Genomic DNA, 11,682 nt, shown 5'->3' with positions numbered 1-11,682 from the left:
CGGACTAACACATGTTGATTAAATGCCAGTGTTGCCAGTGTTTTTATCTTTAACAAATACAAAAAAAGAGAGAATTTTATAATTTTATTAGATATTAATTCTGGATCATCCCAGAGATGGGGCACTTGAGTTTGAGACTCGGACTCCAGTTGCACTTAAATTGCACACACAGTAACTTCAGTCTTGACATGAGACTCGACTCGGACTCGAGATGCAGGACTGGGGAATAATCTTCATTTTTAGGAAACGTCTGATGAGCTGAATGTTGTTTCCCTCCCTGCGTAGCCTATAACCGACCCATGTAACACATAATACGTAATGTATCGGCTGCGCAGGGGCACACGTGAGAGAAGACAACAAACATGTTGACCACACCGGCAGCTGCTGTGCAATTCAACATAAGCTTTGGCTTCACACACTTCATACGACAAGGCCCAAACAAAAGGATGTAGGTAGTATCAAGTATGCAAAATATGTAGCATCAAGATAAAGGTTTCCGGTTCTCAAAGACACCTAATTATATCATGACACCTTTAGTATTATTATGACACCTGGAAATGCACCCTGATAGGTTAGCAAACATATTTAGCTCAGCATTGGCCATCTAACATTAGCTTGCTCCTTGCTTTAGCCACAACCTACAGGAGGTTAACTACGATTGTCGTTCGCTAGATGTATGAAAAGATGAATAAGCGTTTGTTTGTTTGTTTGTTTGTTTGTTTGTTTGCCAACTTTACATAATAATTTACGGCCCCACAATACTTGAGACTTTACTTGCACACTGATTTGTCCAACCTCAAATATACTCAAGGGGCAATAAAAGCAGAAAAGTGTAAGTGATGGGGTTAAGTATAAATATAAAGATATACTGTACAGATAGACACTTAGCTGGCTCAGTAAAACAGGCATTAACAGGTGCAGAGCCAGGCACCTCCAACACATCCATCAGTTACCACCCCTGTCACGGTTAGGCTTACACCCTCTGATGACAACATTTATGTTCTACGGACTCTAGCGCACTTGTTGATGAGCCCCTGCGTGAGGTCGCTTTTATTACAATACTATTTCTTGTTGCACATACAGTCAAAGGGCTCAGTCATTCATGTCAATAACCCAAACTAAATACCACAAAAATCTGACTGAAAAACTATAGGGACACCGGGCCGACACCGGAAGATATTCCTTGACTTGAGTGTGGAACAGCTGCTGACCTGCCTGTCAGATGATATGCTGCCCCAACGTTCATGTGCTGAATTGCATCTTGCGGTCGCGTAACATTACTTTCTGAAGACGTGCACAACCTACGCTCCAAGAGAAACGCAGGATACGTGTGGCAGCCATTTTACGTACACAAACACATAGTTAAAAGTAAGTATATTGCTACCTTAAGGGCCCTTCCCCGCCCCCAAACACACACACACACACACACACACACACACACACACACACACACACACACAAATGAGTTGGTAATGTAATGTTGTGGTTCCTGAAGAACCTCTATCATATAAGATAGATAGATAGATAGTTTATTGTCATTGCATGTCACTGCACAAGGAAATTAAGATGACATCAATCACTCGCTTAGCAGCATAAAGATAGAAAGATAAAAAGTGACAGTGTCAGCAGCAATAAATAGATAAATATACAATATGGACCTGCAGACCAATCTACAACTGCATGGCCATACAGTAAATTTTTGCTGGGCGGGATATTTGAGGTGCTGAGAGTCTGCCTGTTAAAGAAAGCTCTTTGAAATAATTTGCATGCCAGGTAACCTATATTGATTGATTTTTTTCCAAATGTGTTGGCTTTAATTGAGTGTACCTCGCTGTAAATCCTGTGTTGTTGAGATATAGGTGAATGTATTTCTAGTTATTGTGCTGTTGGCTTTGAGTGTTCCTGTACTGTTATTCCTGTTGAGATGCAGGTGAATGTATGTCTTAGTTACTATGCTGTTGGCGTTATTTGCATGTATGTGCACTGTAAATCCTGAATCAGTACAGGTGAATTTAGTTATTGTGCTGTGTACCTGCCATTTTCTTAATACAACTTTACAAACCACTTGGCAGTTAAGGCTCCTCCATAGGAGCCATTTTCAACTTCCTCCTTCCCTGACCTTTGTTTCCATGAACCAACTGTGCTGCTGCAGCAGATTTATATCCTTGCTTTACAGTAAAAACTGCCAACCTAACCCAACCACAGACCACACTATCAGTCAAAACCTGTAGACCAAATCCAAATGGCATCATGTGACTGGAACTAACGTGCAAAGAAATAAGCGTTTCCACCTGATGATTTACTATCAGGTGTTTTTCAGGTCCAGAGACTTTTAATCAATTCATGCAATTTTAAAGGAATTGCAGCACACAGACGTATTACTAATATTACAGTATATAATAACAACAGACTTATCCGAGTTAACCAAACATAATTTAAACACACACATGTAAGGCTAGTCACCTCCCCTGTTATTATTATTATTATTATTATTATTTTTGTTATCTCTTTGCCCTTTATTTTAGTTTTTTCTGTTTATAATGAGATTATAATTAAATACAACTTGAATTTAGAACGCTGTTGTCCAGATTCGTCAGTGCATCAGTGTAAAATGGGAAAATAAAATGGTTTTAATGGTCAGCCACCAAAGAAACCCATTGATTTAATCTCTACGAAAACCTGGAGTTATAATGTTTTTTTTTTAAATGCTTAAGATAAATGTTTGAATCTGTGTGGTTTCAGGTAACTTTAAAATTAAAATGTACAAACAACAAAATGTTTTCTATGTGCAGGAAGCATTTTCCTTGACATACAATCAGCCATTGTTGGTTGAGGAATCAGGAAAAAGTGTTTAAAGTAGAGAGCACAGTTACATCGCAAGATGTGTTCCACCAATTAGAATATTTGCATGATAATGCAAAAATGTGTTCAATTCTAAACACCTTGTTTTTTTTTCTGATAGGACAGCAATGTATCAATGTAGTCCTGTTAACCTCCACCTCTACGTCTGCAGCAGAAAAAGGAAGAAGAAAGCGTGATGGCTGTCTGTCTGTAAGGGAACTATGTCTGAAAGTAAGACGGAGGCAGACTGTGGGAATTGTGGGAATATATATTCAGCAACAAAATATGAACACACAGTAAAAATGTGATCTGAAGTCAGTACATATAAAGTGTTTCACATCTAGTTTTTGTCCAGTCTGCAGTTTACCAATCTCAGGACATAAACTCATAAACTGTCAATAAATACATTATATCTTCTTTCATCCTAAACATGTTTACTTGACCATAGTTAACCTACAAGACTTGTAGATAGTGATAGAAGAAAACCTGAACTAAAATATCATAAACTGAGCAAAAGTGGTATTTCATATACAGTTGTGTGTAAATGTGTAATGTAAAGTAGCACATCGTCAATGTGACCTCTGCTTGATTACTTAATGATTAATGTGTTATTTAGCCAGCCACTCGGGCAAAGTATATTAAGTACAAACATCCAAGCAAGAAATCAAACTACCATGTTTAGCCATAGTGTTTTATGTTTTGATGATACAGATACACTAGATCACAAAGGCTCTTTAATTTACAGTTTTTACAAACACTTTGCTACTAATTTCAGAACCTTGATGTCATTTTTCAAAACTCTAGACACAAAACTCACAACGGTCCTCACTTGTAGGACACAGGCTGTCCAATGTTCAAAACATTGCATTGTGCATTCATATCTTTAAATAAATAAAAAAACAGTTCCACATTCATACCTGGAAGCTGCCCAGTACAATCACAGTCTGATCTGTTGGCCATATATATATATATATACAGTACTTTATATATAGTATGTATAAATTATATATCTCAATCATCAGTAACGAGTTGGCAGAATTGGACAAGCAATTCCAAGGGCCTGCATCTATACAGAGCAGTACTGTCAATACTGTAAATAGTCTGAAAGGTGGTACATGGGACCATAGAAACAGTGTCTGATAAATAGTTTTCAGGGAACACAGGATGAGATGTAATACATCCTTTAAGTGCAAGCGTATACTAAGAGAATGTCCTTGACCTTGGCAGTGTATTTTACAGTGAAGTTTTCAGGTGAGCATCCCCCTTGATGGGTGATCCGAGGGACACATCATCAGTAGTACACCTCAGGCCTCATTGGAAGTTTCGGCCATTATAACTAGACATCCTCGGCTGAGGAAGGCCCTACGGGGGTGATCAAGTCCCCGCAGCGTATCCCCCCAATCACCCAATCAAGCCGGAGCCCAGGAGGAGTCTTGTCTCTTTATCCAGAGCCACTGGCTGCTTCTCTCAGCGGCCTCTGACATTGCTTTGATGGCCTGACGCAGGTTCTGGCCTCTGATTCCCAGGTCTCTAAGCAGTCTGGTGGTAGACACTGCCACGAACCCCCTGCACCCCACCTCCACTGGACGGACTTCAGTTTTCCATCCACGATATTGTGCTTCAGCAGCTAGCTCAGCATAGCGTAGTTGTTTTCGCTCGTATGCCTCATCCACTGAGTTCTCCCAGGGTACAGTGAGTTCAATGATGAAGAGCTTTTTCAGAGAGGGGGACCAGAGAACTATGTCAGGCCTAAGTGTAGTGATTGCTATCTCTGGAGGAAAAACAAGCCGCCTACCAACATCAACTAGCATCTTCCAATCACAAGCCCCTCGAAGCTGACCATGCTCCATAGAAGATGGGCTGCACCTGGCCACCTCTGCCCCCATACGGACAAAGTTGATCTGCGGCAGCTTGGGTGCTGATGGTGGTAGGGAGTTGGAATTAGTCCGCTTGTTTTCCAGGGTGCCTGCGAGGATCTTAAGGACTTGATACAGTAAACACTTACAGTAAAGAAGGATGATGAAATATTGCATCCATAGATAATGTAGTCTAATTGGTTCATGCTCCACACTAACTGGTGACAATGAATCTTGAAACTTTCATGATATTAACATGGAATATTGTTTGTCTGTTTCCATACAACTATGCATTAATAGTAATGCCACAGTTACTTATCATTTTGAGCAGTTGTATCAATTGATAGTTAGATGATTGTAATGAAATGAATAGAATGTGAATTGCCTTTTGAAATAGTAGTACTTTTATGTTAAGTTGTGTCATATTGAACAGGTGATCTATGTTAAATGAACAAATGATCTTAGATGTATGTGTATTGTGTAGGTTTATTGCCATTGTATTGTTTTTTGTGTGCATTTTGATCATTGGTTGTGAGTTTTGTGTCTAGAGTTTTGAAAAATTACGTCAAGGTTCTGAAATTTGTGCCAAAGTGATTGGCAAAACGGTAATAACGTGTATCATGTGCTGATATTATCTATATGTTAAAATTAATCAATACATTTCTGTAGTAAAGATGCTTTTTGTGCTTTTTGGAAGTCTGTACTCTTCCTTTGCGTGTGAGTGATTATCTTTGAGTAAAAAGCCATGTTTATGTTTAACAAATAAAAAAATTATATTTACCAATTGTGTGTGTGTGTGTGTTGTGTGTGTGTGCGTTAGTATCAGTGTATCAAACTGGCTGGACAGTTTTTCTGTACTTTATAGCAGAACCACATTGACTGACGAGAGACTATTCAGCCTAACAAATTCACTGGTTGTTCACATTAAAAGTTCTGTACTCGACATACAGTACATTCATATAACAGCAAACAAATCTTTGCTATGTAAAGATGTAGTGAAGTAAAGGGGTCCTGAGCAGAGAATGAAGTGTTGTAATTCAAGTTTCTCTGTTCTTTGTTGTATTGAATCCGGCCACACGTGCATGTTCATGTATTTCATGAATTGCACGGTCTGGGTGTGCCATGGGGAAGGAAATCCTAACTCACTTTTTGTCAGTATTCCGAGTACAGACCTTTTAAAGCACACTTCAAATTAAACCCCTAACAGAGATTAATTTATTATAAATCCACAATATGCCTTTGAAATAGTCAAGATAATTCTTCATTTAAAATCAGTCCTTTTTTGTTTAAGATATAAAGCAGGTTGTAAGGTTGTAAATGAGGAGGAATAACCTGTTCGTGCACTGGCAATGAACTCCATCGACCTGAATGCAAACCAGGTACAAAACAACAGTCTATGTTTTAAACAAAGAGCTGCAGTAGCAATTACAGCCGCCTTCCAGAAAACATTATCAGCTATCATCTTTTTGCCATCGTCACATTCTCTTCTTTCAAGTGGATTAACAAGTCTACTTATGCAGTTTACAGTCATCAGCGAACACCTGGACAAACCTGAAAAGATCCATGTGATGAATGAAAAGAATCTCATTCTGCCAGCAGTTTATTATAAGGACAATGGCAACTGTCAAACATACAGTATGTAGTCTTTTTTTAATCTGGGGCTGGTTTCTTTCACCCTTTTCCTTTTTATGTTATGTATTGCCATTCAAACTGATTGTAAGAAAAGTCAACATGCACGGCTAAAGTGTGTTGCTCAACGACAATTATTTCCTCCAAATGTGTGGGGATTAAAGGGGAACCCCAGATGGGGAAGGAAAAATAATTTATGCATTTACATATATCTACTTAATGAAATGCCACTTGTTATTCAATAATATTTTCTGGTCAGATGCAGAACAACTCTTTTTTTTTTTTTTTACGTAATGAAAGTCTTTTGTGGTCTTACACTACACTTTGTTGAAATAAGTAGTAATGGTTTGTTTTAATTCAGCCAAAAATGCTTAACCCAGTTTAAAATGTATGCTATTTTTTCAAAAGAAAATAGAATATTAAAAGGAGATGTGTGATTTTTTTTCAATACATTTTTGAGCTTTTTAAGACATATATACACTATATTGGGATGTTTTGGGCCAAGATAATTTAACTTCTTACAATGAGACCCTTAAATTGCCCCCAGAGGAAAATGTGCTTCAGCATGTGGTCAAAGTTATTGCTCACTCATGACAGCAGAGCAGCCATCTCTTCACACAAAAACATAAAGCCCTTCATAATAAAGAGGCATTTCCCATCAAATTTAGATTTTTTTATTTAAAAAAATACACACACAAACAAAAGGAACTATATACATAACTTGTTTACAACTGCTTTAAGCAAAAGAACTGTAAGATTTTGAAGTAGAGCTTTCACCAGAAGGTAAGAGTTTGTTACAATGCATTCTTATCCCTTAACCTAAAATGTACTTAACGGAAAAATGGATATTATGTGAATAAGTATCTGCATTTTCAGGTAAGTATTGGTTGCCTCGTATGTATTTATGGCTGGGTATGATTATGTACATGTTCTGCCTGAGCAAAAACAATTGCTGTGCTAATATAACTCATTGACACAAAATGCCTTGAACCAGCCAATAACATAGAAGATTAACAGTGTGTGAGTTTCTCCAGCACAGCAGTGCACTTCATAAGTTCACAGGAATGTTGAGGGTGATGAGGAAATCTCTCTGAACTGCTACCGAGCATCAATATAGCGTTAAGCGTTATAGCTTAAAGTGTAGACTTGGCCCATCACGGTCTGGAGTCCCAATGATGGTGATGGGTGATTCAACTGAGAAAAGAGGCTCAGAATGGGATATTGTGGGCAGGATGAGCTTATACAAGTCCAAGTGTCAAAACACTATCCTGTGCTGTCCTAAAAATCCGAGTGCCTTGGTATCTGTTGACAAAAGCTGTTCCACACTGTGTCTGTGGGATTCATGAAGTCTGAGCCCAATGTTGTGTACTGTGGCATGTCGTCTAGGTCATCAGCTGTAAAACAAACAGAAAATCCAGGATGTCAGGATAATGCATAAGAACATATTACTCTATAATATTAATACTAAACATTTCAGAAAGTGACATTTTTCATCGCTGTCGTCTCAGGTTGGGTTTGAGATTGTGTACTTGACCCGTGGACTTGGATATTTACCAGGGAGAGAGGGTCTAACAAAAGAGCCTATTAAGTTGCACTAAGGGAAATGTAGGATCCAGTGTTTTGACCCCTTAAAAGCGAATAAAAGTCAGGATATCTCAGACTCTGCTGCTGTATCTGTATCTGTCTCTTGTGTGTAATATCACTGGAGTACCCTTTTAATAACAATGCATTGCTTGAAACTTTAAAAGTAAAGTTTTTAAAAGAACAGTTAGTCTTTTTACTAGGTTTATTAAACTTTAGGTGTAACATTTTCTAACTAACACCGATGTGCTTTCTACATGCAGGTATTGTTTAGTGATGTGTTAGAAATACTAACAAGTGTGTTTCACCTAAACAAACCCTTATAATAGCATGTATTTACATTTAGATTTTTCAAACGGCATTATGTTGTAGATGAATTTAGAGCAAGTTGTCCATCTGTTAGTAACATTTACCTGAAGAAGATTCACTCCACTGGCTCCCTGGACTGGTGCATGCTTCATTGCTCAGGAACCCCCTGTCGTCTAAACTGTTTGTCATCCAGCTTGAATCTTTCTCCAGTTGCTGGCAAATCTGAAAGAGCAACACTGGACTGAGTATAGCTATAATATTTTTGAGCAACTTAACTTTCCCCACACCAAACAGTCTTATCGTATTGTTTTGGGTGTTTCTACACAAGCCAAACAGGCAGAATAAGACAAACATGGGTATTCCTGTCAATGAAAAATGCATGCTTTTAAGAGTAGGAACTGAAGGCCATGCTTACCTGGATAATGTCGTCTGCATAGTCGTAATCTGGAAGATCACAGCAAAGAGAGAGGGAGAGAAAAGAGAGGGGTCATAAGTATGGCTCAGTGATCTGTTTGAATTTGCTTAGTTTCACTAAAGTTGATGCTAAACTAAATTTATGTATTGGCAAGTATGCCATATATGTTGTTGTCTTACCGGAGTTGTGCTCAGGTGAAACTTCAAATCTCTGATAGATGTCGCTTGGAAAGCTTCCAGGGCCGATTTCAACTGACAAAGACCATTCTGGAACCTCAGCTGGAGAAACAAATAAATCTGCAAAGATGGAAAACAATAGCATTAAATACACTTGTTGATCCCGCTTTTGTGTTTATGTATGTATTTACTCATTTGACAGTTTTGAATGAATGCCACTGGAAATTAACAGTTTTATGAAGTTAATTCTTCAACTATGCATAAATAGGTTCCTCACCTTGCTCCTCAGTGTGCACTGTGCTGTCGACTGTGTTCTCCTGAGTGGACAGAGTGTCTTCTGTCATTGACTCGTTCATGGGCGACTGAGTATCACTGCAGTCCGTGTCTTCCTCCACCTTACACACTGAGCGCTGCAGAGACAGATAAAGTCACATTCAGTGAGATTTCGGAAATTCAATGAGAAAAAAAAGCCTTTTTCTGCAGCTGTATGTCTCGCTACTGCACCAATGCCATTAAAATCACATTATTTTATAATAGTTATTATTATTATTATTATTATTAATAATATATATTTTAATTTTTCATAGACCTCTGACAATGTAAGTAAACACAAAATACCCAACAGAGGCAAATACCACTAAAGTCAACATAAAAGTAGAATGGCCATAAGATATTTACAGTATTTACCTTCTTCCTTGACTTCGTTTCCTTTGCTTTGCTTCGTTTATCTGTGCAGATGAAAGAAAGACATGTTGGTCACTTAAACAGCTCACTGTGTTATTGTAATACAAACTGACTTCATGAAAAAGAAGAAAACAAAAAATCAGCAGACGCTGCAGACTGTTTTTAACTGCTTGCTCGCTTCCTGTCTGTTTTCTCACCTCTAGATTTTGGGCTGGCAGGCAGCATCCTGAAGACGCGCACAGCTTGGTGGCCTTTGTTGATGCTCTTGTCTTTCACCTCCTCGATGTCAGGCAGTGAGTTCATTGCACAGCGGAAGTTGGCTTTCCATGTCTTTGGGTCACAGGTCTGACCTTCAACATATTTCCCTGCAGATTTTTACATTTAGTTTAGTCTCGTTCCTTTTTCATACAACTGTTTTTATTATGTGCAGAGTTTGCATATGTATTCACACTTGCTCACCTGTGTGAATGGCCCATTGTTTGAACAGACATGCGTCCTTGTCCAGCTCCCAGCCGTGTCGAGCTGCATGCTTCCAGGGGACTGCGAACATTTTCTTTTCCTTGAAAATACAAAAGAAATACTAAGATGGAGGGTTTACATATAATAAACTCAAATATAAACACACATTTTGAAATATTGCAAGAGGCTGCCATTCAAACTAAGCATACTACTAATACAACTAACTCATAGGCTGTTTTCCATTGCATGGCCTTAATTTATGTAAAAGATATAAAAATATTTGCATAGCACAGTCGCAGTCGAAAAAAACACACACCAAACAAGCTTTGTCTAACCACAGCATGTCATGTTGGGAAGATACATTTTGAATTTCTCTTTTTGGTATGTTTGGCCCATTTCCCACTCACAGATAAAGTAGTGATAGTAATGCTGGAATATTTGTGGGACAGAGACCAAACTTGGATAACAACTATTGGTGTCTATTTTCACCCGTTTAAAAGGCTGCCATAGATATCAAATGTTTTCATTGTAATTATCTGTCCCTCACTTTATTTATTTATTTATTTATTTATTTATTTATTTATTTATTTATTTATTTCTATACAGCACTCTAGACAGCATTGCTGATCACTTCCCTGATCAGCAATGTTGAAGCTCTGACTCTACAACAAATACATTTCAGAATGTCTGTTTCTGTCCTCATCTCAATATGCTGACTACAGCTTTCAGTAAATACCATTTACATTAACCCATTCAATTTGTTTCAGGAGGAAATAAACCTCTCACCTTGTCCACCCAAGTCAGACCCGAGACGGAATTGGACTCGATCTGCTTCTCCAGCCATGGTCTCATCCTCAGTCTTTGCACGGGCATGTTTGCCTAAAATATGCAACAGAGTAAAGGAGTATTTAGATACGTGAGGAATGCAGTGTGCATCAGTGAGAGGAAATCAACTCCCCCGATCAGCCTCAGTTTAAATTTAGCCTACTACTGCCTGTTGGCCGCGCAGGAAGCACATGGGTTCACGGCCAGGACATGCAGGCGAACAGGGGGGCGTTTATGCATCGAAGTCAGCCGCTACTTAGTAAAGTCACAATAGACGGAAATTAATTTCCAGATTGTAGTTTCATGGCTTTTGCATTAAAAAAAAAAAATAGTCCTACAATCCACGTGGACTCATTTTGCAGTCCATAGGTGAAAAAAAAAAGGAAAAAAAAAATCGTGCAACTTGTATCCAAGCAGGAGACATTTGGAGACGCGCGCCAAAAAACACCATTTGCACGGACAGCACCCACCTCCTCGTGCACTGCTACTGCATACGATAGCCGACACACACAGTCAACTCCTGTCAATAAATAAGAGTCCTTCTGAACGTATGGCTTGCAAGAATTACGCAAAAATTACCGTCCGAAAAATAAATAGCATCACGAAATTAGTTAATTTAGAAATATTAACAACGTTGTCTTTCTGTAGGCCTATATGTATTCAAGGTATACTATTCTGAAAATCAATAAAATGTTTAAATCTGAGTCATTCCATGCAAATAGAAGTGATAAATGAATATCAAATCACTTACAGACTTTGCTTGTTATATGATCCGTAAGAGGAAAATTCACAAGAGTATAGTCCGATTGGTTGAAGTTTGTTTCAGAGAAGGTTCTCCTAGTCTTTGTGAATCCACTTGATCAGAAACGATCACTGGCTTCGCACACGACGAGACGCTCATTTTATA

General features: G+C 38.4%; 1 protein-coding gene across 2 annotated transcripts; it reads right to left on the bottom strand.

Moving 5' to 3' along the window:
* Nucleotides 1-6,984: 6,984 nt before the first annotated feature.
* irf1b (interferon regulatory factor 1b) lies at nucleotides 6,985-11,682 on the bottom strand. Of its 2 annotated transcripts, XM_039826543.1 has the most exons (10): nucleotides 11,527-11,682; nucleotides 10,737-10,829; nucleotides 9,951-10,050; nucleotides 9,689-9,856; nucleotides 9,495-9,535; nucleotides 9,085-9,217; nucleotides 8,811-8,927; nucleotides 8,632-8,660; nucleotides 8,321-8,438; nucleotides 6,985-7,720 (listed from the first exon to the last, which is right to left on the bottom strand). In XM_039826543.1, exons 2-10 carry the CDS (start codon nucleotides 10,821-10,823, stop codon nucleotides 7,605-7,607), a joined length of 909 nt encoding a protein of 302 aa, XP_039682477.1. In that variant the 5' UTR covers nucleotides 10,824-10,829; nucleotides 11,527-11,682; the 3' UTR covers nucleotides 6,985-7,604. The 2 variants fall into 2 exon arrangements, with proteins under 2 accessions (XP_039682477.1, XP_039682478.1); XM_039826544.1 differs by lacking the exon at nucleotides 8,321-8,438.

The sequence above is a fragment of the Perca fluviatilis genome, chromosome 16 (genome assembly GCF_010015445.1).
Source record: "Perca fluviatilis chromosome 16, GENO_Pfluv_1.0, whole genome shotgun sequence".
NCBI classification, from domain to species: Eukaryota; Metazoa; Chordata; class Actinopteri; order Perciformes; family Percidae; genus Perca; species Perca fluviatilis.
The sequence above is the reverse complement of the archived record's forward strand: the minus strand, read 5'-3'. Positions and strand labels throughout refer to the sequence as shown.

Bases quoted from the DNA above. Each gene is read 5' to 3' on its own strand.
- irf1b (XM_039826543.1), bottom strand. From the start codon at position 10,823: ATGCCCGTGCAAAGACTGAGGATGAGACCATGGCTGGAGAAGCAGATC. The intron at 9,857-9,950 runs GTGAGCAAGTGT...AAAAATCTGCAG, and splicing joins ACAATGGGCCATTCACACAG to GGAAATATGTTGAAGGTCAG. The intron at 7,721-8,320 runs GTAAATGTTACT...TTTGTTTTACAG, and splicing joins GTGGAGTGAATCTTCTTCAG to CTGATGACCTAGACGACATG.